This window comes from Pygoscelis adeliae, unplaced genomic scaffold (assembly GCF_000699105.1).
Source record: "Pygoscelis adeliae isolate BGI_AS28 unplaced genomic scaffold, ASM69910v1 Scaffold414, whole genome shotgun sequence".
Lineage (NCBI taxonomy): Eukaryota > Metazoa > Chordata > Aves > Sphenisciformes > Spheniscidae > Pygoscelis > Pygoscelis adeliae.
The window spans coordinates 384,288-409,277 of NW_008824673.1; the positions used below are offsets into that span (position 1 = coordinate 384,288).

Sequence of the window (24,990 nt, forward strand, 5' to 3'; positions counted from 1 at the left end):
CTTATGAATCAACAACGAAAATTTCTCCCCTTCCGAAGGAGCTTGTGGGTTTGGAAAGGACTGGCACGACAGAAACCTGAACGCTGCAGGAATTTATTTACATTTTACTTGCAGTCAGCTTGAAGCATCTCCTCACTTCGCTTTTTAACCCTTGTGAAATGAAGAAAATAAAGTTCAAAGCCAGGAAAGAAAAGCTATGCAGCTTACTGGAATTCTGTTTACGAGATTTTGTGAAATCACAGCTCTCCTTGCATGCAGCAATGCGTTTTCCAGATGAATGTACATTATTTTTGCACTGAACAATCTGTGTTTGGTGGCTGAGCTGCTTTTCCTCTCAAAACGTCAGGGATCAAATACTTTCTTAGACTCTTCATGTCTTCTAAAACCACACCGTAAAAAGTTCAATTTTGTCACTTATAGGCCTTCGATAGTAAAGAAAATATTTCTTGTCTGGAGTCCATTTAGAGTTCATTAGGACATTGTACTTATGGAGGGACTGAGCCTGAGTGATACCGGGTAACCACCAGCCTCCTCTATAGATGGCGAGAGTAAAGCACGCTCCACATCCTTCTGAATTAGGCCCTAAAGGGACATCTCTGCTGCCCACTGTAGTAACTACCCTGCAGACAGTCATAACACTGGAGTAGTTCCACGTATGGAGGAATCAGCCCAAAGAAAACAGTGATTAGTACAACCGTGACACAGAGTCCTCTATTTCGCTTGTAACTTCATAGGTTGGATGGATCTTCGGTATTGATAAAGATGATATTTGGACATCGCGCTCAACACATTGGTTATAAATGGTCCAATACTTCTTGCTGACTTTCAGGGTTTGGGGCTTGTTAATACATGAATATGTAATGACTTCTGAAATCCACGCAAGACTCCCTTGATTTTCGATAGAAAAAACCAGCACCCGTTCAACTAAGTTACTGTATTTGTAGCAGTAACTTTCCCAATGAGCACATCTTTCTCACAAGTTACACAACTCGCCCCTTTTTTCGTTACACACTCCTGAAGCAACATTTAAAGTCACTGAGAAAACTCCTTTACGCTCACAGACTTATCTGAATGTTTTTAGCTGCCTCTCAAGAAGTGAAGACCAGCGCACTTCAGCACATACTTTAAATAAGTATGGCCAAAGTGGAGAAGTATTGACAGGATGGAACAACTGTGCATCGGCTGGAAAGAGATGGTCCAAGTGACCTAATGCATTAGCTTGCTTCTTTCTGTAGAGCCTACGAACTCACAAATGCTTGACAGCACATCATGCGCAATCAAGTTACATGCAATCACAGTTGCGACTGACAGGCTAAGCAGCTGCTTACGTTCAAGAATGGAAAATTAAATTCATCACTCATATAATGCAAGAACAACAAGAGAAGTGTGAGAAGGAGAGAGAAAACACACTGCCAACAATTTATTTTATTTCCCAAAATTGCTGTCTTTATTTCAGTTTATTAAACAGTAACTGGCCAGAAAAGTAATTGAAATAAACATAAGTGCCCAGGAAAGAAGAAAACAACAGCCAGCATTAAATTACAGTGCTTACATAAAGTCAGTAAGCAAGTGCCAGCATTGATGCCATTTATGAGAACTGTGGCACTGAGATAAACTCAATGGGTTCTCATATTATCTTCTTGCCTAGCCTCAAAAGAGGTTATCACTTCCCTCCATGTGGCAGCATTTAATTGATTCACAAAGAAGCAGCTATTTGGAACTGAAGCCAGACTTTTGCAGCTCTGACGAAGACGACGTGTTTGAAAAAAGCAGCACTACTGCATCACAAGGCCTTTCCCGAGGGTGCTGTACGAAAAAAACAAATGCTTTTTGGATATGAGAAAAGCACAACAGAAATGCTTTCTTTCACTTCTTTCCATTTAAAGATGTGCTGAACTCTCAGACTTCGCTTCTCACTGAGTATGAGATAGTTCAACACCTCTGCAAACTCTCCCTCCTCTCTTTCCAAGTTCTGCCCCTACAGTCACCACTCTCATGGACTTCAGGATGAACCACAATGCAGTTTTTCTGAACTTGTCGCGTGGAGGTGGTCCGCTTGGTAAGATTCAGAGCAGAGGTTTTGAATAGCACACAGCTCAGGAGAACCTGCTTCAACTCCCCCATCTGCCACAGGCATGACGCTGCAGAATTGGGCAAATTCTTGTCTGCTTATACTCAACCTTTCAAACTGTAAAATGAAGTTTGTCCTACCTCTAAGCCGTGATCTGGCAGTTGAGAAGAAATGCACTACGGCATCTGATAACACCGCAGTCCTCAAAGGAACAGGCTGAAGTGAATTTTTATTTCCAAAGAGCTACAGTCCATGGTATTTATTACTAGGAGAAGAAAATGCTGGCAAAAAATATTTCCAGGGACCACAAGATTAGCTCATCCATGCGGATATAAACCACACAACTTCTTTTCAGACTACTATAGCTTGGAAGATTAGTTAATGTCCTATATAATGAAGAAACAGAAGCATGGGTTAAACAGAAAACATCAGAGAACCTCAACAAATTACTAGCTTGAGCACTGCCACTAACCCATTCCTCTTCCCCCCAAACCTCCAGAGTATCCAGAGCATGACTGATTCTTGAGTTAGCTGGTCTGTCAAGGGGAATGACTGAAACGACAATTAGCAATGTGGTCGCGACAATCCAAGTTACAGAAGTTCATCAATTTCTAGTGCTGACGAAATACTAAAGAGGTAGGACAAAATGCCAATTTGAAAAAGTTTGAGTTTTGCTTGAAGTTCTTCAACAGTCTCCTGAGGGCATCCAAGGTCTAGATACATGTCTACAATTGCTGATAACCAGGACTTGAAGCAATCTCTGTTGCATCTAGGTGTAACACTGTTTTAGACCATTGTATATATATTTACACTCTGACAGTTAATGACTACAACGATATTCCGAAGTGAGACACATGAAGCCCAGAATTATAAACAGGAAATTAAAGGAAGACAGAGAGTGTGCAAAAAAAATATATGAAGATTAGGAAGGAAAAAAGGAGATAAAAGGAAAAATTGATGTAGTTTATAAAAATACAGCAAGAAAAAAGGCTTTTTAGAGTGGAAAAATGAGAAAACAGAAAATACTAAATACGTTCTGTATCCACAGTGTACACTTTCAGTAACTGTAATGTTTATTTATATAAAACATTCTATATAACAGCAACAGTCTACAGTATCTCATAAAACAGATCCACGGGTGTGAGAAACATTAAAGCTAAGTTTGTCCATGAGAAGCAACTTACTATCCTTCCCTCCAATGTTTAAAAGCACGATAATGCTTAAGACAGGCAGAAGTGTGGTATATTTGTTGTTTATCCTGCATTGCTATTAAGATCAAAACCTTCATTAAAAGCAAATAAGAAGCTGAAACAGTAGTGACTTACTGCGATCTGCCGATTTTACATGACACAAGTTACAAGTTGCTTAAACTGGCCCAACCTGCATTATGTTTGGGTTGTGTGCGTGAATATATATATACAGATACGCTGATCTAACTGACATACATTACACAATCAAGCAGGAGTCAAATGTGTTTCCTATTAAACAAATGCGGGTGGTCTGCTTCAAGCAGTACTGTGTCAATGAATTTTGTAAAGCAGTATAGCGCTTACTTCTATTTGAACAGCCCTCTGAAGAGGACATAGCTATGTTTCATTCTTCTATCAAAGTGTATTAACATCTCTTTCAACTAATAGAGTAGAAAGGTGGTCCCATCTTTACCGGAAGCAAAATTATGACACAATAGAAACACCAAGCTTTGATTACCGACTTCCTTCTATTCTACATTTTTAATTGCATCTTAAAAAGTAAAGTTATGTACCATTTGAAACAGAATATACATCATTTACCATACAGTTAAAAATCAGACTTTACCACAAGGTATTTTCAGATCACACTTTTTTCCTATGTTATTTAAATGACAGGGATGTATTCTGGATGAAATAAATGTTAACTCATGAACGGAAATCGACAAAAATTCACTCTACGAAGTAGTCTTGGAAGCAGATGGGAAAATTCAACAGAACAGTACTAAGCTGGCTGTAACAGTACTCATACATCTTTCACCACAGTGCCCTCCCCTCTGCGGGTACTGGGGTTTTTTGGTGGGGTTTTTTTGTTCTGTTGGGGTTTTTTTGAACAACAACCATGTCCGTAATGTGAGAGTTATTTCAATATGCATAAATAATTTCCTGAGCAACAGACAACTGTATGGAGCCAAAAGAGGACTTCTGGTGTCCAACAATACAACTGAACTAAGGGCACAGGTTCCCCTTAACGCAATTAGTGAATTTGTATCTCCTTCCTTCACCCAAACACTTGTTCCGCATTTAATTTGTAGGTACTGGTCTTCTATCCTCTTGTCATAATTGGCCAAAACTGACAAATATGTTAAAAAATGATTGGTGAGAGTCTGCAAAAACACATGCGCAGATGCAAGAGGCTTTCACAGAAAGCGTGTCAACACTAACCAAGTTAAACACACAGGAAATAACTCATGTTATTTTGTTTTCATTTAATTACTTGAATTATTTCAAAGAATAAGAACTACTGATAGATTTTCTTTTATGAACTTCAGAAATCCCCTCTCAATTTTTTCCGAGACGACATGCAAAATCATCCTTTGCGTTATAAAGTTTCTTATATATGCAAAATCCTGAATTTGGAAATCTGTTTTTTTTCAAACTCATTTGTGGACATTGCTATAAAATCTCAAAAGAGCTAAACCTGTATTTTCTGTTACACAAAGAAAATTACAACTGCGGATGTTCTTATATCATATTTCACCAGAAAATGTCTACATTTTTAGTAGGGCTGAAGTAATGAGCTACTTAATAACATATAGTGTGTTTAAGTCATTTTGGTTTCTTGCCCAAAAACTCTCTTCAATACCACTGCCACCCCCATAAGCAAATTTATACCACAAGTGAAAATTTATACTTCCACAGATAAACTTTCATCTCTCTTGCGGTAAACCTTAAGCAGTATATCAAGAGTTTTTAATAAACATACATCTCTTCATTTTCAATAGTTTCTGCATATTATACAAAATATTCTCTCTATTAAATGCAGATTCGGTTGGTGTTTTCTTTTTCTCCTAGAAAAAGAAAGGAAGCAATATCTTTCCACTGACAAACTTTAAGAAGCTTGAAACAAAAGGAAAAATAAAATCCTTTGTATCGGCTTGAGCTTTTCTAGCTATGACTGGCAAATGTGAGGCTGATGACATTAGATTTTTCATTTAAGTTTAAAATAATGCATCAAAGTATTACTGCTCAGAGCAGAAGCAAACCACATTGTTAGGACAACAGCCTAATTTAGTTCCCATGCTAGCGCTGCACTCAGTTTTTGATAGTTTCCATGGAACAACACTTCACCAGTAAAAAACAGATGGTCTGTGGACTAGTAAAGCAAAGTGGGTACGGCACGGCAGGGCTCTTCCCAGTACCTCTCTGACAAATATTAGGGATGAAATTGCGGCACAGCTGCACTCAACAGTTCTGCCACTGAACTGAAAGTGGCCAGAATCTCATCCTCAAGACTTATGAGTCATCCATATGCTCACTCACATCACAGCAAATTCATAAACAGGCTACTGAAATTAAATTTCATTTCAACTTAATTATTCACAGCGATGACATATTAGGTTATTACATGAAATCATCATTTCTGGACCAATGTTGTAACTGTTAAATTTACTGCTTCATCAAGTTTACATGCATTTTCGTCACTTGTTGCCACAGGATTCTTTGTCATTGCCGATAGCAAATCTCAATAACCATTAACATTTAGGTACCCAAAAAAGCAAACTCTGGTCAGATTCACATGGGGTCTATTTTTTCCAGAAGGCATACACAATCCCTAGGTTGTTATGGACTGGTTCCCGAAAGAAAGCAACACTAGTCAACATGAAGAAATAAAGATAGGTTTCAGACACCTGGATCCCAAACCTTCCGAACCGTGCTTATGACATCAAAGACACAGACAGTGGTTTCTGTGCCCATTGTTCAGAATGCAGCTGCTTATGATCCACTGCTGTTACTTTTCTGCCATTGCAGACCTTTTCCAACTGCAGGGACCACTTCTATAATCCAATTTCTTCATGGTCAGAATGCCTCATAGAAATGACATAATCCCTAGCTTGAGCATTCATTCACATGAGCACATTCCTTCCCCATGCTCACATTTCCAAAAACCTGTTCTTCCTACATGAACAGTTATAAATTTCCTCGTTTGATTTGTCCTCACAGATTTAAGCGATGGGGAAAAGGGTTGCTAGTGACTTGCTTTAACATTGGAGCAAGATTCATTTCTTCATGTTTCTAAAAACTAGTGTCAACAAAAATCTAAGTTTTAAAAACAGAATGGAACAAGGTCATTTACATTGATGAGATCAATAGATAAAAAGGTTTTGGAGATCAAAATTACTTTGAATCATAATCTCCCTTAAAAATACATATTTAATGTATTTGCAGTAGAAGCCTGAAGTCTTCTGCTTCAGGTATATAACGAGACAAAAATTGGCCTAATGCAGCAAACTGAATGGGTTAGTTTTGCCTAACAATTTCCCCGAGACAGCCAGCAAGTTACTAGAAACAAAAGCAGGTCAATTTTCTGTATTTCCTCAGCTCGGTTCAATGTAAAGAAAGCACAGCAGTCTCATTATCAAATGTTCTTCACATTTTCTTCCATGTAACTATCAAACACATTGCCCTAACAGAAGCATAAAAACAAAACATCAAATTCTTCAAACACCATTCAAAATAAGCTCTCTCTGGCTATGTTCTTAAGCCTTAATTGGCACTTCAAATTGGCAAGTCCATACAAAACACTCTAGTATAACAAATTATTCCCACTCTGCTAATCCATTGGTGACCTACATAAGATGTGACTACAAAGAATCTTTTAACAGTGAGATCCACTGGTATATTAAAATCTAGTTCAATTAGTAAAAGCTGGTCATTTTTAGACTCTCTCAATTCCAGACTAACATTTAAATTTGTTTCCTCTTTACATGCATAGCAAAGGTATCACACAAGAGCTGTAACACTTGTGTCAGATGCTTGGCTGTTTGAGAGGCCTTCACCCACCTCCTTTTCTGGAAAATATCTACACCATAGCGCATGGAACAGACTTGGCTGTCCTCAACGTATTCACCGACTAATCCTCTACGAGAAGTCACTGTATCAGAGCAAGATGCATATGTCCAGATTCTTCTTCGCTCAATATAGTGGCTATGCCTACTATATTCTATATGCAAAACACATTTGATTCCTTTTAAATTGACAAAAATTGCATCTTCAGTATAAGTAATATCTGTTCACTAGTGCATAATGGCTTTAATAACCAAAAGACTCAAGCACACTGGAGCTGACAGAAGTACATTAGCATCATACGCATTCCTGTTATGAATCCACAGACTTTATGATATTTAATCTCTCCTTTAGTAGAGATTGCAAATTTCTTCCATCTCAATGTCAGCAAGTCTTTTGCAATAAAACACATAAACGGGAAGTAAAAAACTAAGATTCAAGACCATACTGTTTTGAACACTTGAACAATATTTAAATTTGTGTAATCTGTTTTAGTATTTGTTCCATTATCTGAGAAAGTAATATTTCTCCAATATTTACTACTCTTGGTGCGCTCACAGCTGGTAGTTGCAAAGAAATCTGAAGTCAGATTTCAAAACCAAGGAATTTCTGGTGAAGACCCACAACAAACTAAATTAAACCAGCCCATTAGGATTCCTTCATAAACAAAAGCTAAGAAAACATATGTCTGGCAACAACAATACATACCCCATTCTTACAAAACGTAGTTTAACTGCAAGTAGCAGACAGTTTCTGCCTTATCTACACAGTACAAATTCAAAAGCTTCAGTATTATACTCACAGCGAATTCCGTAAATCATGAGAGGATCAAGTTGCTTCTTCCCATGCTTCCCCTGGCCCGAAAGGTTGGAGATGGCCTGAATTTCCCGATGGAAGAGATAATCGAGCAATGTCAGTGCCATCTTCTCGGCTGTGCGGCAGTTCGTGCTGATGTGCAGCATGTCAGCAGGGGTGATGGGGCAACGGACCCGCATCTCAGGATTATTTTCATCGCCGAGCCATGTCCCATTGGGGTAATCCTCTAAAAACAGAGATTGTGGAAATTCTAATTGTGGCACAGAATGAGACAGCCAGGTTCACGTTACAGTCAACATTTCCTAAGTTATCGTGAGCTCTTCCAGTTCTCTTCGTAGTCTCCATAAACTTCTTTAAAACTTAGCATGACTAATAGGCTCACAAGATTTGCTACAGATAAAAAGTTATTCTCAAATCCACACCAATGGTGAGTAAAAGTTACTGCCGTTAATTTTCTGGCCTACACGAGGAACTGGTGCAACCAGTCCAGATGCCTAACTCTCTCTCAGGATTTTGAAGTGTCTCATACTAGAGGCCAACAGCTGAAAGAGCACACTGTATTCACAGTGTTCTCATTCATCAAGTTAGTCATTCCCTAAAAATGAAGATTACTGCAACGCCACACTATTCTTAAAGTACAGCTAATTTCAGGAAGCTAACAGCTTTGAACCACATTTTTCCCCCAAAGCATCAGATTTAGAAGAGTCTAACCAAGATTATAAATTTAAGAAATTATAATCAATAATGAGCAGTAACTTATATAATCACTTAAAAAGAGTATTTCAAGCAATGACAATCATTCAAAATGTAGCCAGAGATCCCAATCAAAATTTTGGTCTTTCTTCAAATTTACCAGCCAGTAGTCTACATTATTTCCTAAACACACAGTTTACCAAGGAACAGGCCCAGCATAAAGATAATGAATCAATCACTAATCATCTGCCAAGTGAATCTTCCCTTCTATTCAGGTACAAGGGCATTAGCAGAAGAACTATACCTAACTTCTCTTGTGTATAAACACACACGTTTTGTATATAAAGAGGTTTTTGATTTCTGTCTCAGCCCCTCAGTTGGCAGGAAAAAAAACTATTCATTTTAAGAGGAATACTAAGCCCTCACTGGAAATTAATCTTTGCAGACAATGCCAAAAGTCAGTGGATTCAAGACTAACCAGAAACTAGAACAGAGCTCCTAAGGATGACCAATCCCTGCTGAAGTGGAGGATGCAACACAGGATCTAGGGTGAGACTGTCACTCCAGATAAAAACAAAATTTCCAGTACAAATCTTGACAATGCTAATAAGAACTGGATAGAACAACATTCCAGCACTATTTCAGTGTTTACTGACACAGACCATTTGGATTTGATTTCTATGTTTGCTCAACTCTGTGGACTAAAACAAAGCTTCCTGACTTAGGAGTCACTCAGCCCTTCCATGCTAGAGCTTTATAGTATTTCATCGTTGTTTCACGCCCCTTCAGAATGGTAAAAATGTGAACAAGTCATTCAATTACACGATTTATCTTTCATTAAATGTCTTTAGAGTGCCATGATATATACAAAGTCTCAAATTCCTGGTTTCCATAACCCTTCTAGTCACAAGGTAGGGTGACGGAGTTCAGACAGATGAGCATATCCTTTTCACATTGAACAGGACCCCTGAGCAAGCAGCATCTTTATTTCCAAGCACTGGCATAGGTTAAGCAGCCTGCCTTTTACTAGACATCAAGCCAAAAGTACGCAATAAAATATAACATAAAAGCAACTCAAACACTAAAAGATACTTTTCCAACATGACCTTTGGGTTGAGTCATACCACGTGTCAGATGCAAGTTTACTGCAATGAATAATGACAGTATGAAGCAAACGTTAGATTATGCAATACTGATATATCATTATAAAATCAGATTATCAACTATAATAATTTGTAAGGAAAAATATTTATTGCTGATGTACGCAGCAGCTAGTCACTCAAACTTTTTTCTGTTGAAATCAGAACTTCATGCTCTGCTCTGAATATATTTTTATATATAAAAAAATTGCGTGTGTATATTTTACTTGAACCTTACTTTTTATGCTGAACTATGTAACAGGGCACACTAGCTGTTTTCTGCTCACAGTACCAGGTGCCATCTGAAAAATAAGGTGGTTCATGTTAATTATGACTTGTTTTGAATGCCACTGTGTCTGGCCTCACCACAAGTCTGGTTAACATTATCAGGGAAAACAACAGTCTGTTCCTGAAGATAAATTGACTGTTTTATAAAAATTTGGGCAGAGCTGGCAAAGCAAAAACATCTCTGGATTAACGTGAAAGTTTTTCAAAGAAATTCTAGGAAGCCTGAGTAAAGGATTCTACATCCTATCAAAACCTTACTGCCTTACCAGTTCACTGAATTACTGTTACAGTTATTACTACTTATGGAACACCTTTCACCTGCAGTCTCGTTTAACAAATGCTATCAACCTACATGAACCAAAGATTTTTTTCAATTTGCAAAATAATCTTTTTTTTTTTTTTTTACTGGCACAGAGTCTAGAACATACTGTTTTTACCATGTGCAACTGTTCTTTTATTGCTAACAGCCTGGAAAAAAGACACTATCTTGTTATTCTGACCTATGAACACATGCCCCACATTAAATCATCTCTTGCATTTTCCTCCTGCTTTAAAAGCTTCAACAGAAAGGGAATTTGCTTTATAATCATTTTGCATTAAGTGGAACTTACCTGACTAAAGTTAAACATGACTCTGTCTCACTGCAGCTACTTGAGGGCACAAAAGCTAAACCGTTCCTTATCGTAGATAAAAATAATTCCTACCGGCCTGCCAACACATCTGGCACTTTGCACAGAGCAAATATGATGAGATTGGCACACAAAAAAATGGTGAGAAGAGGAAGTATAGTGCCAGTTATGAGGGAGGCAGAACTGCTCTGAGCAAGTGGTGTGGTATGGGAAAAGACAGACTGAATAACGAAAGAGGAAAAAAGGCAGAGTTTGATTGAAGTTCTCTGAACAATTAAGTACATAAACACTACTGACTAAAGCTGCATCATTTGAAGCTCCTAGCGCTCAAACATCCTTTTATGCTTACTGAAATGGTTCTTTACGCGTATTATCAGGCATTATACGAAGTATCTAGATGAATCAAGTTATTTAGTACCTACATTGCAATAGCCAGATACCGAGTCAGGACCCCACTAGGCACTGTACAACCACACACAGCTTCTTCTATTCCTTAAAGGCTACCAAAACACAAATAACATGTGAAGGGTTGGGGAGGAAAAATACAGTCAAAGAACACTCTTTTCTTAAAAATAATGAAGCATAAATGCACACGCTCATCTGTAACTCAGTTAATCACGCACCTTTTTTGTTTTGCCCTGAATTATTTTCCTTTCCTTAATTCTCCTAATGGCCTTGCTGCATTTTGAATGCTATGTGGAAAGGTACTTCCTGGAGTTTCTTTACACCAAATATTATATCATCAGAGAAGTGGCTCTTGATCATTTCTACTTCCAGTGTTAAAGTCCTGACATTTTTATCTGATTTCCTCTCTGTACTCAGAAGCTCATTTCAATGACAGACAAACTAATTTCTAGCTCCTCTTCAATGTCTTTTTAGAGATCAGAAAATTTGCCTTTATCTCCATTCTGCTGAATCCAGAACTAGTTCGCTTTTCAATGCTGTTTTCAAATCTTTTTTACTGTATTAAGTCCGTTTCTTTTATCTCACAACACAGCTGACCATTCCTCTGTTTCAGCAAGGACGTGCGAGAAGACGAGAGGTGGCTGGGGCTGCTGCGCAAACAAGCATTTCTATGGAAACAGGCTGAGCGAGCTTTAAAGTTAGTATCAAGAAAACCTATGTTAAGAGAACAAAAACCAGACAAGAGTCACCGTGGCTTTCAGACTCACTCTCGATGTGTGTATGTGTCTTCCCACCCGGGGAGATGACAGACACTTAACTGTTACTCATGTCTTTCCATTGGGTTACGCTCCCCTAGTTTGACATGCGAGCATCAGCAGTAAGACTAGAAGCAAAGCCAGGCTCTGCCCTCTCGCAAGGTGCTGTCAATTACTCCTTTAAAACAAGGAAAAACAAAAGGAAACACCTGCCCACATAAACACTTGAATTAACATGTTCCATGATTCTGAGTAGTTGTGTTTATTTTACTAACAAGGCCGGGTGCAAATCTGGCTTTTGCAGCAGAGAAAAACAACTAGTAGCTGCAGTACAAAGGAAGAAAGAAGAATTAACCTCAAAAAAAAATCCTAACCTACAAAAATAAACCCCCATTTCTAGAGAAATTACACACTATTTTGGCTGATGTGTAGAAGATTCAACATCATCTTTTTAAATAAACGTCTGTCAATTAGCCCGAGTCCTTTGCCCCTGCAAGAGTTCACAGGGGTGGTGATTAACTGACAGAGACTACAGAGCACTGACTTTATTAACTAACAATCATTAAATATAAGGAACAGAGCAACAATCAGGCTGTAAGTTAACCTACAAATCTAGCAATGTGATTTAAAGCTTGTGCTAAAAGAAAGGTTAAAGAACTAGCTTTAAAGCTATACTCACCAAAACCTCCTCCCACCACAAACAGCAGTTGAGACACTGGGAGTTCTGGCAAAAGGAAGCATACAACACACACACACGTCCACAAACATCAGAAACCCTTGACACAGAACTGGAGTTTTTTGCTTGACTCTTCTCATGGGGAAAAAAGGTTTAATTTCCATGTAAATATAAAAGAAAGATAGCCAGAATAATCTCATGCTCCAAGTATAATCTTCTGTACGGCACAAAGGATTTGGCTAACAGAGACGCAGTTCCAGTTAACTTCTAAGCCCCTAAGGTTAGAGGACCGGTACGCTACACGAGATACTCTGAAAATACATCCTGCACTCATGGTTTCTTCAGTTGTCTGACAGACAACACAGCATGAAAGAACACACATGGGCATGCAGTACCAAAGCATACTTGTCTCAGCAAATACTAGGGTGTGCATAGTAGTCTCAGCATAACATCAGTGAGATTACTTGTTTGTTAAAAATAAGGCCTCAGTTTTAGTATATGGTTAAATCCATGAGAGAAAGAGGAGATTCACTTACTTTACAACTCATGGAAGGCCATGGAATTTATTCAACAGAAGTAGAAAATGAGGACAATGTGATCATCCATAATTTAAAACAATCAGCTAAAAAAATTCCAGATAAAATTGAGAAAATTAAAATCCGTGGACTTAGATGACTTTTTAAACCTTTAGAAAATGTGTTTCGTGTCAGAAAAATGAGATTTCTAATTTAGATTTTTCCCACTTTCTTGTTTATTGCCTTTTTGTTATATTTAACTTTACACAGTGGACCAGACTGTTAATTCCAAACATCACTGTGACAGATACCTGGAAGAAACCATTGTTCATTTGTTTGCTCCCAATAATTTAAAAAAAAAAAAAATCAAAGCAATTCAATTTCTATAGTTTTCTTTGGCTTTAACAAGTCACTGAAGCTCTTGAAGTCTCATCAGTGTCTTCACATCAGCTACATATATTGTTTGAAGACACAATAAGTTTGCTATTTAGAAGTTCATTCTCGCTGTCTGTATCTGGTCACAAGGAGCTTGGCAGGAAAAGCAAAGTGCTGCAAATAATCATATAACATGCGAGATTTGATCTTACAGTGAACTGGAAAATCCTGTGGACAGATAAGTCTGGGCCACGTACAAATAGCTGCTTGGATTCACATTTGGAAAGCAAATTGAGCCCTATTTAATACTAGTATTGTAAAATGACTGTTGCAGATGCAAAGCTGAAGAGACAATATGTGACTAAACAATTTCATTTGGAAAAAATATTATTCATCCTTTAATTAACACACTATGTAGACCAGTTTTCCCTTATCTTCTCAAAAAAATACATGTTTACATTTCTAATTCTGTATTTTTATAGTCTTAAAATGCAGTAAAAGGAACGCAGAGAAAGCAGATGTGATAGGAAACTATCATATGGTGCCAAACATCGTACGTCAGGATATCAAGTGTAAAGTTCACTGAACTAAATTGTAAATCAATGGATCTTGCCATTTTATTTATATCACTTAAAAACAGCTTTCATGGAGCGCTGTTCAAGAGCATTTCACGTACTTGGGAGATACTAAGGACAATCTGTTTCTTTCTCAGTAATTTCAAAGTCTTGGCTTTAGCATAGACATTTTTAAAAATATCTGCTTTTAAAGCAGCATAGTAATGCTGAACGGGACATTCTTATACCACAAAGATGAGAGGTCCTGCTTTTTTTTTCCTTCCATATTAAAGATAGGACAGTAACTCTTTTGTGAAAGATTTAAAAGGATAACATGATGTGCATTAATGTTTTAGGAACAGATGCTCCTCTTGTTTGTACAGTAAGTCACATTAAATATTTTAAATGTTACCATATACTGAATATGGGTAAGAACAGTATTATTACAATATTCCTTACATCTTGAAGCCCCTCATATCTTGAAAGTAATATCTAGTACTAAGCAAAATAATGCTCTCATCGTATCTCCTAGAGGTGTGCAAGTATTATCACAGTGCCTTTAGATAGCTTATTCTTTAGTTGAACATAAGTATTCAACATCTGAGCTTTGTTGAGCTAAATTGAAGCAGCCGCTTAAGTTAATATTTTTTCTGTACATAAGCTGCATTAAAAAAAGCAAATTCTGTTTTTACGCATATTCTAATGTGACATTTTGAAGAGCAAGTTCTTGTAAAGTTTTTCAAAATAAAATTCAACACCTTCAGAGGAAACACAAAACTGCCCGACCACAGCAAAAACTAATTTATCAAAAAAATTAGTAAATATATTTGGATATTCTCTATTCTTTGCTTTCTGCTCTTTGCACACGTTTCTTGGTAAAACAGTACTTAACAACATAAAATTCAGAAACTGTTACTCAGTGCAAGCTCAAGACTTATCAGAAAGAGTTCTTTATGAATTAAGTGTGATCTTTTATACATTAATTCCAAGCAGTTTACCCAACAAATGAGAAATCACAAGTAAGCAACAAGCCACACTTTTTGACTGTTTCCTATAAATCCAAGAGTGTAAAACTCTTAAATCAGAATCAAGTGTTGCGGAAGGTACTATGTAAGTACAGAACAAATATAACATCCTCCTTACCCAGCAATTTTACAATCCAAGAATAATGCAGGAGACAACAGGTGGATTACAGAGAGGCAGGCAGGTGACAACACACATTGAGATGGTAGGTATCACCAAAAGAAAGAGTCTCTTAAAGAAAGTATCTTAGGAAAAAAAAGGTATCTTAACTATGGCTAAGTTTTAAGTAAACACCATGAGAAAAGACAAAAGCAAGTATTATGGACAGTGACGTATATATATAGTTATGAGGATTTCCTCCCAAGGAAGCAGAAGAAAGCATAAAAGTCTCTGTGAAAACATTACAAGCAAGGAAACCTGTCATCTATGGCTGAGGAAGTCAGAGCAACTCTCAACAGTGACTGGGAGATGGCAAAGGACAAGGTCTTCCTTCATACCAAGGGTGCCATGGAGTAGGGAAAGGGATGCAAGAAGATGATGGAGTTAAAATGGCGAGTTTGGAAAATCATATTTATAACAGCTTTCTGAATATAAGGCCAGAGAGGAGGCCTTACCGTAAATAAGATGGGAGGTAACTGGAGCCTGGACAAAAGAGCGTTATTTTCACCTCAGATGTTATCTATTAAGAACATAAAAGGTTCCTTTTAAGCATTGATCATTTGAAAATCTACTCACCATTCTTACCAAAACTTATTTGTTCATAGTTACTGCAACTTGCTTTTCTTCATCTAATGCTAAAACTCTTCAGTTAAAAAGTTTAGACAAATATATTTGAGAATGTCAGAATATTTTCTAACGGATTTGTGGTGAGCATGAACGGCTGCCAGGTTATAGCTTAGTCAATTGAAAACCAACCCTTGACAGGATTACAGCCACATACCAGTACGAGAGAATTCATTAAAGTCAGAAAACAATATAGGTACTTAATAACATAGGTTTAAAACTTCTGTAATTTAAAACTAGTGTGGATCTAATGTTCTTCACGGTATTATTTTTTGCAGGGGAAGGCAAAATCCAAAAGAACGCAACAGTGTTAGGATGAAAGCTGCCGTGAACGGAGACTATGCACGAGGCCTTACTTACCACGTAATCAACTAGTACCGATATCTTCAGAGATACGAAGGCCTAAAGAATCGATTCGCAAATTAAGTTCTGTGCAAGAAGGACAGTATATATCAGCTGTAGCATTTTAGATTGGCGAAATCCAATTCAGAGTCTCCAGACCTTTATAAATGTACAAGAATTCTGGAAAGCACAGAAAAATAGTCTCCTCAAAACAACTTAACAGTCTAAACAAAAATAACTAAACAGTCTAAACTTTTCCTTCTATTACCACCCTGAAAGTGCGAGAAGTAAAATATCTGAAAACTGAAGAGGAAAATAGAATAGTGCCATCACTTCATTTAGCACACAAACTCCCACGCAACTATTAAGAAAAAAAAAATATTTCAGCATGTTTAGTATATAAAACTTAATGGCTCTCCCACTCCAAAACCATATCAGTGAAATTAATGACATCTCTTCCTGTGCTATCTTTGCTTTGCATAATACAGTCAACTCTACAAAGTTGGAAGGTGCCCATGACATTTAAGTCACAGAATTCTGCACAGCTTCAATATACCTGAGAGAAATATCAACTCCATTCCCATCACAGCTTAACAGATGGATAAGAGTCACTGCATTATAAACCACTTAACACATATAGCAACTAAATCCTCACAAACACAAATGGACAAACCAGTTTTTTGTAACAGTTTCTGAAGATCTACAACTGTTTATTACAAAAATAACGCAAGGCCCAAATGATGATGATCTTCATTAATCAACTCATCATTTTTAAGCCTAATTAAAAAGTTCAAGATAAAAAAAGGACAACTTTGTTCAAACTGAGTGTATGCTGTTCTCCAAAACTACGGTAAAAACACATTCATGTCAAAATTAAGTGGACTTTTAAAAGAGCAAAAACACATCTATCAATTGTTGACATTTACTTTAAACACTTCCTAGTGATAAATGTGTGTTTCTTATCCATTAAACGAGAAAGATGTGTAATCCACGCTGGCGGGGGCGAGGGGAGAAGAGGACAACGAACAAGAAAAGTTCCCGATGTTTTTAAACACAGGTTTCCTCCAGGTTAAAGAAAAAGCATACAGTGCCTCAGGAGAACACAGCCAAAAACATTACTTTTCAGAAAACCAGCCTCTACCCAAATTCTTCGATACTCACACAGTAAAATGGTTTGTTTATAAGTTTGACCAGTCATGCTATAACTCATGTTCGGTGTTTTCTTTCCTCCAGAAAACATTTCTGCTAAAACAGACACATTCATGTATTCAGAGAATAACTACTACACAAGAGACTTCTAAAAAGCATGGGAACAGCTGGGTACTTCAAACTTCTAAAAGCCACACTTCAGAAAGAAAACGTTTCTATGAAAACACAAAGCGGTACCTCCTGATGTAAACTGCTTAGCTGCATTTCTACCACAATGCATGAGTTACCTACAGAGCTTTGATGTTTCAAAAGACGGAGAGAGAAAGAGGAAAGAAAGGTTAACCAGACTGGAGATTTATTCAGTTAAGCGCACTGTGGGTAAGGACAGTTTCACAACTGTCAGAGGAGCTCTCCAAAAGCTCTTCCAAATCAGAACTTCTTAGCTAAGACTATAACTAAGCTAATTATACAACAAAAAGATCTCTGGTTTGAAACAATGACTCTTGGTTAAAGTGAGGACCTTTTTAAACATCATTAACGTATTGTGTTAAAAATACAAGGAGGAGATTTTTTCCTAAATCAGAAAAATAAAGAGAGAAGAGATGGGCGATGATTAAGTCAGTTAGACCTTAGAGACAGCGCTTACAATTAACATTTTAGCATTGCTTGAGCAGTTTAAATTACCAGAATAGAGCAGCTTGGACACAGTTTTATTTGGTAGGTTGTATGTTTGCTGGTTTAAGACCTTTCTGCTTTTTCACTTCTACTCAAATGTGAGTTCAGTAGTGGGTCACACCTGGACTTCTTCATTCAGTACCTTGTTTCAGTACAGTAAAAAAAAATATAAACATTTTTTTACTTAGGATTTAAATGAAGTCTCCAATCCAGATCTCCAGAAACCGAAGAGTCAAAGTTAATCAGTTTTAAGCTGATGTCCCTTCCCCATTTAAACTCCAGGAGGATCAGTGGCATTCAAACAGTGTTTCTGGAGGAAGGTATCTTCTTATAAGGGAAGTTTGGTAAAACAGAGTTTTGAGCTTTGATCTTAGTATTAAATTATCCTCCCATTTGTAGGAAAGTAATTTTACATCTAAAGCATGTGGTTATAAACTTACACTACTGTTTATACACCGATACCAACTGCTCTTCTCTAGTTTCCCCGGAAGAATCACTTGGGCTGCAACAAAGTTAGAGTAGAAAAGACACGCTAACATATGCATTCAAAACAACAACAGACTAATCGCTTTTGACAGTTATTAATATCTATGGGGTAAAATTACAAGTTAAATGAAAAAACACTATTTCTTAGTTGGCTAAATAAGGATACACTTGATATTCTCTCTGCCAAAAATATGACATTAATAAAAATATTAAGTCACTTACTAGTAAGCCCTCTGGCCTGTTTTAATTTGATTTTACACTGGTAATTCAATACTGAACAATTCTATTCTTGCTGGGTTTTACCTTCAATTGTGCAAGATTACTTGATGAACATCACTTTTAGAACTGCAGTCCAATGAATACATCAGGTGTTGATATTTCTATCATTCCCACGTGAAAGGACATTAATTATTCCAAAGTGAAATTTGGACAAAATTCACAAAACTTCACAAAAATTATTGTTTCAGCATCTCTAGGTGCTTTCAGTTCATAAACACTACATCTTAAAATCAATGCTTTGCAGACTATTAACTGCATCTGTAAAACGGATGAACGCTTTCAGTTTTCTGAAAAGCAAAAGAAAGAATCAAGTAACTGTTGCTCAAAGAAGAGCGAGAACATGCCTTACTGCACATGCAAAGAGAGTAATATACAACTGAAGATCAAATAAAGTCACAGTGTTCAGCCGGCAACACCCCCCCCCTTATTCTAGACCATTATTGGAACCAGGAACTGGGCTCCATGCTTCTGTATAATTATTTTTCTGGAATAGAAAGGCAGTAACACTAATTTTTTTAAACTACCATACATGATTAAATGCTCTTTGAAAACAGCCAGCAGGGAGCAAACAACGCCTTTACATAAATCTATTAACTAAATTCTGAAAATATCCACAGGTCAATGCCATATCCAAAGTCAGCTAAAGCCCAACTATAAACACAGTTTATTTTTGCTTTCCGGATACAATAAGACAGATGGGAGTCATACTGAAAACCTGTTGTTTAGTCTCCGTCCATAAGGGCTGAAGTACGCCATTCTTGGCCCCGCATATTTTACAATCAATTGAGATTCCTTTGAGCAACTCAGAATTCTTTCACAGACGATGAAAGCAAGCTGATGGGTGCTGTAACTTTTGCCTTTTACTGCTGAAGAAAATGAGTCTGCACAACAGACCTATTATTCTTCATCACTTCCTTTATTAATAATTTAATTTCTGTGACACACTGCAGGCTAGTTTGCTTAGCATTCCTTCTGTGCAAGCGGTCCTCTCTCCTCTTCGCAAGGGCAAGAAGAGGTAGGTGTGGGGGATTACTAATCTGATTCTCAAAGCATTCATCAATCTCAGAGAGATTTTTAATGGATGAGTGTTCTAAATGTCTGAAGAAAATCAGATCTGAAGACATTAATGGATTAGCTGTTTCTTCAAAATTTACATATACAACAACGGCATAAAAGGCCAACATCACATTTGTCTGTGCAAATCTGTGCCAAACCACCAAGTCAAAAAGGGCATTACACAACAAATACCCTCCTGATGTTAGGAACTTTGTTCCTGGCATAGCTGACACAGAGCTGTATGAAATATTAACAGACTCCACAAAGAGTACGTTTTATATGTATTTTCACATCTAAATATCAGCACTATCTGCAATCTGATAATTTTTTTTTTTTTTTGAGAGGAACTCCTCAGACAGCCTCAGTCTCCTTTAATTCCCCACTGACCCAAAAAGAAATACCCTTTGGAAGCAACTCTGTGTCACAACATACTTACATGACAGAACCTAAAAGCTCTTTCTAATATGCATATGTTGTATGAGTATCCATGAAAGCCAAAGAATCCTAGGTTCAAATGCCTTAGAACAACACTTTCAGAAACAATCTTTGGTGCGTGACACTTTCAGTAGACTGACTTATGAAGTTTCCTAAGTATCAAAGCTTTAAAGCATCTCATTGAACTGTTAGTTCTGAAATCTTTGAATGCACTCTTAAATACTCAGTTTCAGGCTATCTTGAATTATTCCTTACCCCTAATTGTATCCTAACCTGTTCACACTCAACATGCTTTTACCAATGGCTGGAGATCATGCAGAAGAAACTGAATCACTCCTAAATTAGAGTCCTTCTGTTTCAGTGTTAGAGATCAAAAAGACAACACATTTACCTCTTAAGTACCAAGGTTACCTCCTAAGTGCATTCTGCTGCAACGATTTCCTGAAGTACCTTATTCTTCTCTGGTACATGAATGTAAATATGAACTACCACATCCAGAATAACACAAGCAAACATTCAATAACTATGTTTTAAAAAGTAATTAGGAAAATTATTAAATTGAAGTCTAGGATTCAAATTACATCTGCATAAAAAAAATCACTGATACTTTCAAACTAATCGTAAAACATAATTTATCATATGTTATTTTCACCTAAAACTCAGTGTCCCTTATATCATCCTGTTTGTGATTAAAATACAGCAACTAACATTCATTTCAATATTTCCAACCAGATAAAATAGAATATAAGACTAACCTAGAATTCTTACATTTCTGTGTCCAAGACAAAGAATTTTCAGAAAAATCTGACATTACACTGTTAACAGTCTGTTTTTAATATGAATTTCCTTATAAAAATCGTTTGCAGTTGCTAAAATAACTATTTTACATTCACAAGAATTACACAAGTGGACTGGCATAATAAGTTACAGGAGGAGCTGGACTGGTAGGTATTATTTCCTAGAGAAGGCATTTATTGTCCTGAAACAATATTTCAACTTGGTGATGGGAAATCCTGCAGGTTGCATGTTTTAATTTAAAGGGTTTAAAATATAAAGCTACACTGCTATAGTGGGGCATACTTCTTAAATTTTACAAGTAATTTTAATTAGCTGTTCTGCCTGTAAAACTAGTAAAAATGGGGGGGGGGGGGGGGGACAACAAACCGGGGGGGGAGCCAAACACACACCAAACAACCAAATGATTCATTCAGATTCATTCACTCCTATCTGATGCTTGCTGTACTGCCTAACAATTCAAGGTTGGACCCATGATATGATCTCTGAAGCTTCCAGTTGAATCTTAGTTCATTCCATCACCACATTTACTTTGCTCAAGTAGCCTTATAGTTAGATCAGCATACCTTCAGAGTTCAGCGTAATAAGCGTGACATTGTTCCCAATACTTTGGCTTCCTAATTGTCCACTGTTGGAAACTGAGTCACTGGCCTCAGAGCCACTCTCTCCGTCTTCATTGTGACTATCGTCATGCCCTGGAACTTTCACCACTATGGTGTTCTGCCTACGTCCAGGAACAGCACTATGGAAAAGAAAAGTACGTAACTTTGGGAAAACACAATCCTTAATCAGGAATAGCATCATTATAAGGGAATTAAAAACAGTAATTGACAAAATTAAATGTATTATAAAAGCATGCTCCTTTAAACAAGCTCCTGTTTATAACTCAGAGCTATCCAGCAAAATAAAATGGAAGGAAAATAGCATAAGAAATAAAAAATTCTAGATGCATACTTTCTAAATTTGCATCAATGGAAAAGTCTAGGCCCAATACGCAAAACAAAAAATATTTAAATGATTTATAAAAACATATTATTTAAGAACATTTTCTACCCAGCATCTTCAGTTCCACTTAATTTAAAATTTGCTTTAGACAGTACAAATTCTAACAAGCCTTCCTGGGCCGCTGCATAATCCTTCTTCAGTTGCTTAAATACAGGCTCTTGGCATGTTGCCAAGCGATCGTGCATCCATGTAAAAAATATGTAGCTACAGGCACTCCTCCTTTCAACTGTCAGCTGTCAACTAACATGGAACTAATCCCAGATTCTCCAAAATGTTCTCTCCCCATCAAGAGTGAAGCATTGCTCTGTACCTTTACCGCTGACACGAGGTTTCCCTAGGCAGGACTGTCAGCCTGATAAAATATTCAAGTAGCGGTTCAATGTTTTTTCCCCCCACTATTACCTAGAACATTCCTCATTTTGCACTTCAAATTGCTGCAGAGACTGATATTGATCTGTCAAAGGAGGGCACGAAGGGGGAGGATTCCCGTAACTGCTACTAACTTGCTAAGGATATTTTCCAGAGAATCCGCTGTTCTGCTCAATGGCTCTTCCTGCCCAACCATCTTGGCTACAATTGAATTCTGCCGGTCGTTGTTCAGTATTACTGTGGTCTGAGGGACAACACTACAAGAGAAAAATCAGAAAGGAAAATGGAATGTAAAGGAGCAAACCTTATAAATAATACATTAACACAGTCTTATGGTTTAAATACTCTACTTAAAAACAGAGACTGCCTCTAAGCCTAGCTCTTTCTCCCAGCATCGTGGTTATGTATCAAACGCTAAAGCTGATAATCCATCAAATTTTACATCTGTACCATTTAAAGTACTCGAATTTTTTCAGAGGACGGATGGCTTCAATGGAATTATATAAAAGTCCACGACCCCTGGCAAAGCGATAAAGAATTCATCATCTCAAGATACACAGGAGGAAGTCTGTACATCACAGCTCCAAAGAGCCACCAAATTCTTGTTTTGAAAAGTCTGAGAGTGATCGTTTTCAGAGATACTATGGCCAGCTGACACAGTAATGCACCATTTTCAGTAGGCTAATTCCTAGGAAAAAAAAAAATGTAGAAGTATTTATTGCAAAATTGGATGATGGGCTTAGTTAAAAAGCATGTATTGTCTTCCAGGGCTGGGGGCTTGTGGAGGGCAGGGAGACGAGAGTGATACTAGGGGCATGAGAGCAGAACAGGGACAGACTGTAACTTTAAATAATGACAAGACTGAACTACTTCTTGTGTGCATTTCACATACAAAAAAAAAATCTAAAACAAACAACAGAAAAGCATTTAGTGTGTGAGAAACCAGAAAGCTTTCTCTATCACTTATGATGACAATGTAGAAGGAAATAACTAGAGAAGCGTTGCATAGAAAAACACACTAAGTCTACACCATAATACAAAAGTAAATATGAAGTAAGGAATTGTCTCCAGCATGCAACTTATCATTTAATTTGGTTTCAGAGATTATTAACATTAGTCCCACACCATTACTCAATATTCTAAGGCATGGTTTTGATATTTGAGACTGTTTCCACTGTGCTCATGGTAAACTTAAGGAGAGAACTTAGAAGAAAATTTGTGTTTTAGTGACAGAGAAGGCCTTCTCCTTTCTCTTTGCTTCCGCTATTATTTTTACTGGTCCAACATCTCAAACATGACTGATAGTCATTTATTTTTCCTAACTGTATTCCTTGGCTAATTGTTGAAACACAAATTAAACAAATCTGATGACAGCAACTCTGTTTATTTCAGCTGCAATACAGCGCCTGCTTGCTTGAATATTCATGCGTCTATATAAAATTTTAAGCACTACAATATCCATCGTTAAGACCTAAAGAAAAGATAAGAAACTGTCATAAGAGCTAACAATAAATGGATCTCAACTTTGGCACAGATAAAATGGTTGACCACAGGTTTTTTGGATACAAAAAGCCCCAGGGCCTAATGCTCTTCCTCCCTCTTACAGTAATTGCATCTGTTGCTAGGAACAAATGGGATTCCTCATGGACTGCCAATGATCTGTTGGATTGCAAACCTTGAGAAGCTCTGGAAGATGTTTGTCTAATCATAGACAAGTACAGAGTGTACTATAGCTTTTCATGTGTATGTGAAGTTCGAATTGTATTAAGCAATAAATGGGGGGGTTCTGTTGGCTTTTTTTAATTGCTATCTAGAGTATAAGGGTTTATGATGCTTTCGTAGTCACCTTTTCAAAATTTTCTTCATTATCAAGAGGAAAAACACCCACACATTTCTTATTTAAAAAAAAAAAAAAGACTTCTATTTTCTCAATGCCAGCACTGCATGTTTTAAAAAAACACACCAAATACTTGATAAAATACCGATCCGTGGCAACGTTGGCAGTCCCCCAGTCTAGCAGCAATACGTGTTCTCGTTACATTTCCCAAATTGTCCAAACAGCTACATTTGAAGTTTTTACAGGCTAGTTTAAAATGTTCAAGAATTTTACACTTCCTTTTAGACACTGTTCTTTATCACCATCTTTCTTGCAATCACTTCTGAATGCCTGTTTAAAATGTCACTTACCAAAGCTTATTTTTAATGAACACTCTGAATGATTAATTTCAGCTGTAGAGATAAATGCAATAAAATTACATTTATAAAGTCCTTAGGATTTTGCTCCTATTAAGTTTATATTTGAAAGCGTCTTAGCACTAAAACTTGACATAAAATAAGGAAGAGGTTGGGGGGGGGGGTTACCTCTTTTTTTTTTATTAAAGAATATTCATTTTTAAGGAAGACAGTCTAGAGAGTGAGCCAGATGGCATATAGCTAATTTAAGCAAATTTAGAATAAGGAAATACTTTTATACAACCCACCAGCACAGATTCATCCCCTCTTCAATGCATCAGTGTACGTTCAAGGTTGCTTACTTCAATGCATAAACTTTTTTCAAATTTATCCCTAAACAAACACCCATGAAAACACTGGCTCCTCTCTAAGAATTAACTTTTCCCAGTCAGCAGAGTGGATAATCAGCAGG

The 24,990-nt window shown here is 37.1% G+C and overlaps 1 protein-coding gene across 2 annotated transcripts in view; it reads right to left on the reverse strand.

Moving 5' to 3' along the window:
• BANP (BTG3 associated nuclear protein) overlaps positions 1-24,990 on the reverse strand; it is a 138,574-nt gene that overhangs the window by 94,300 nt on the left and 19,284 nt on the right. For both annotated transcript variants that reach the window (XM_009323038.1, XM_009323037.1), the window contains exons 4-6: positions 22,481-22,603; positions 21,539-21,714; positions 7,907-8,146 (exon numbers count right to left, since the gene is read on the reverse strand). In XM_009323038.1, the coding sequence (XP_009321313.1) occupies positions 7,907-8,146; positions 21,539-21,714; positions 22,481-22,603 (539 nt within the window). The remainder of the gene's footprint in view (positions 1-7,906; positions 8,147-21,538; positions 21,715-22,480; positions 22,604-24,990) is intronic.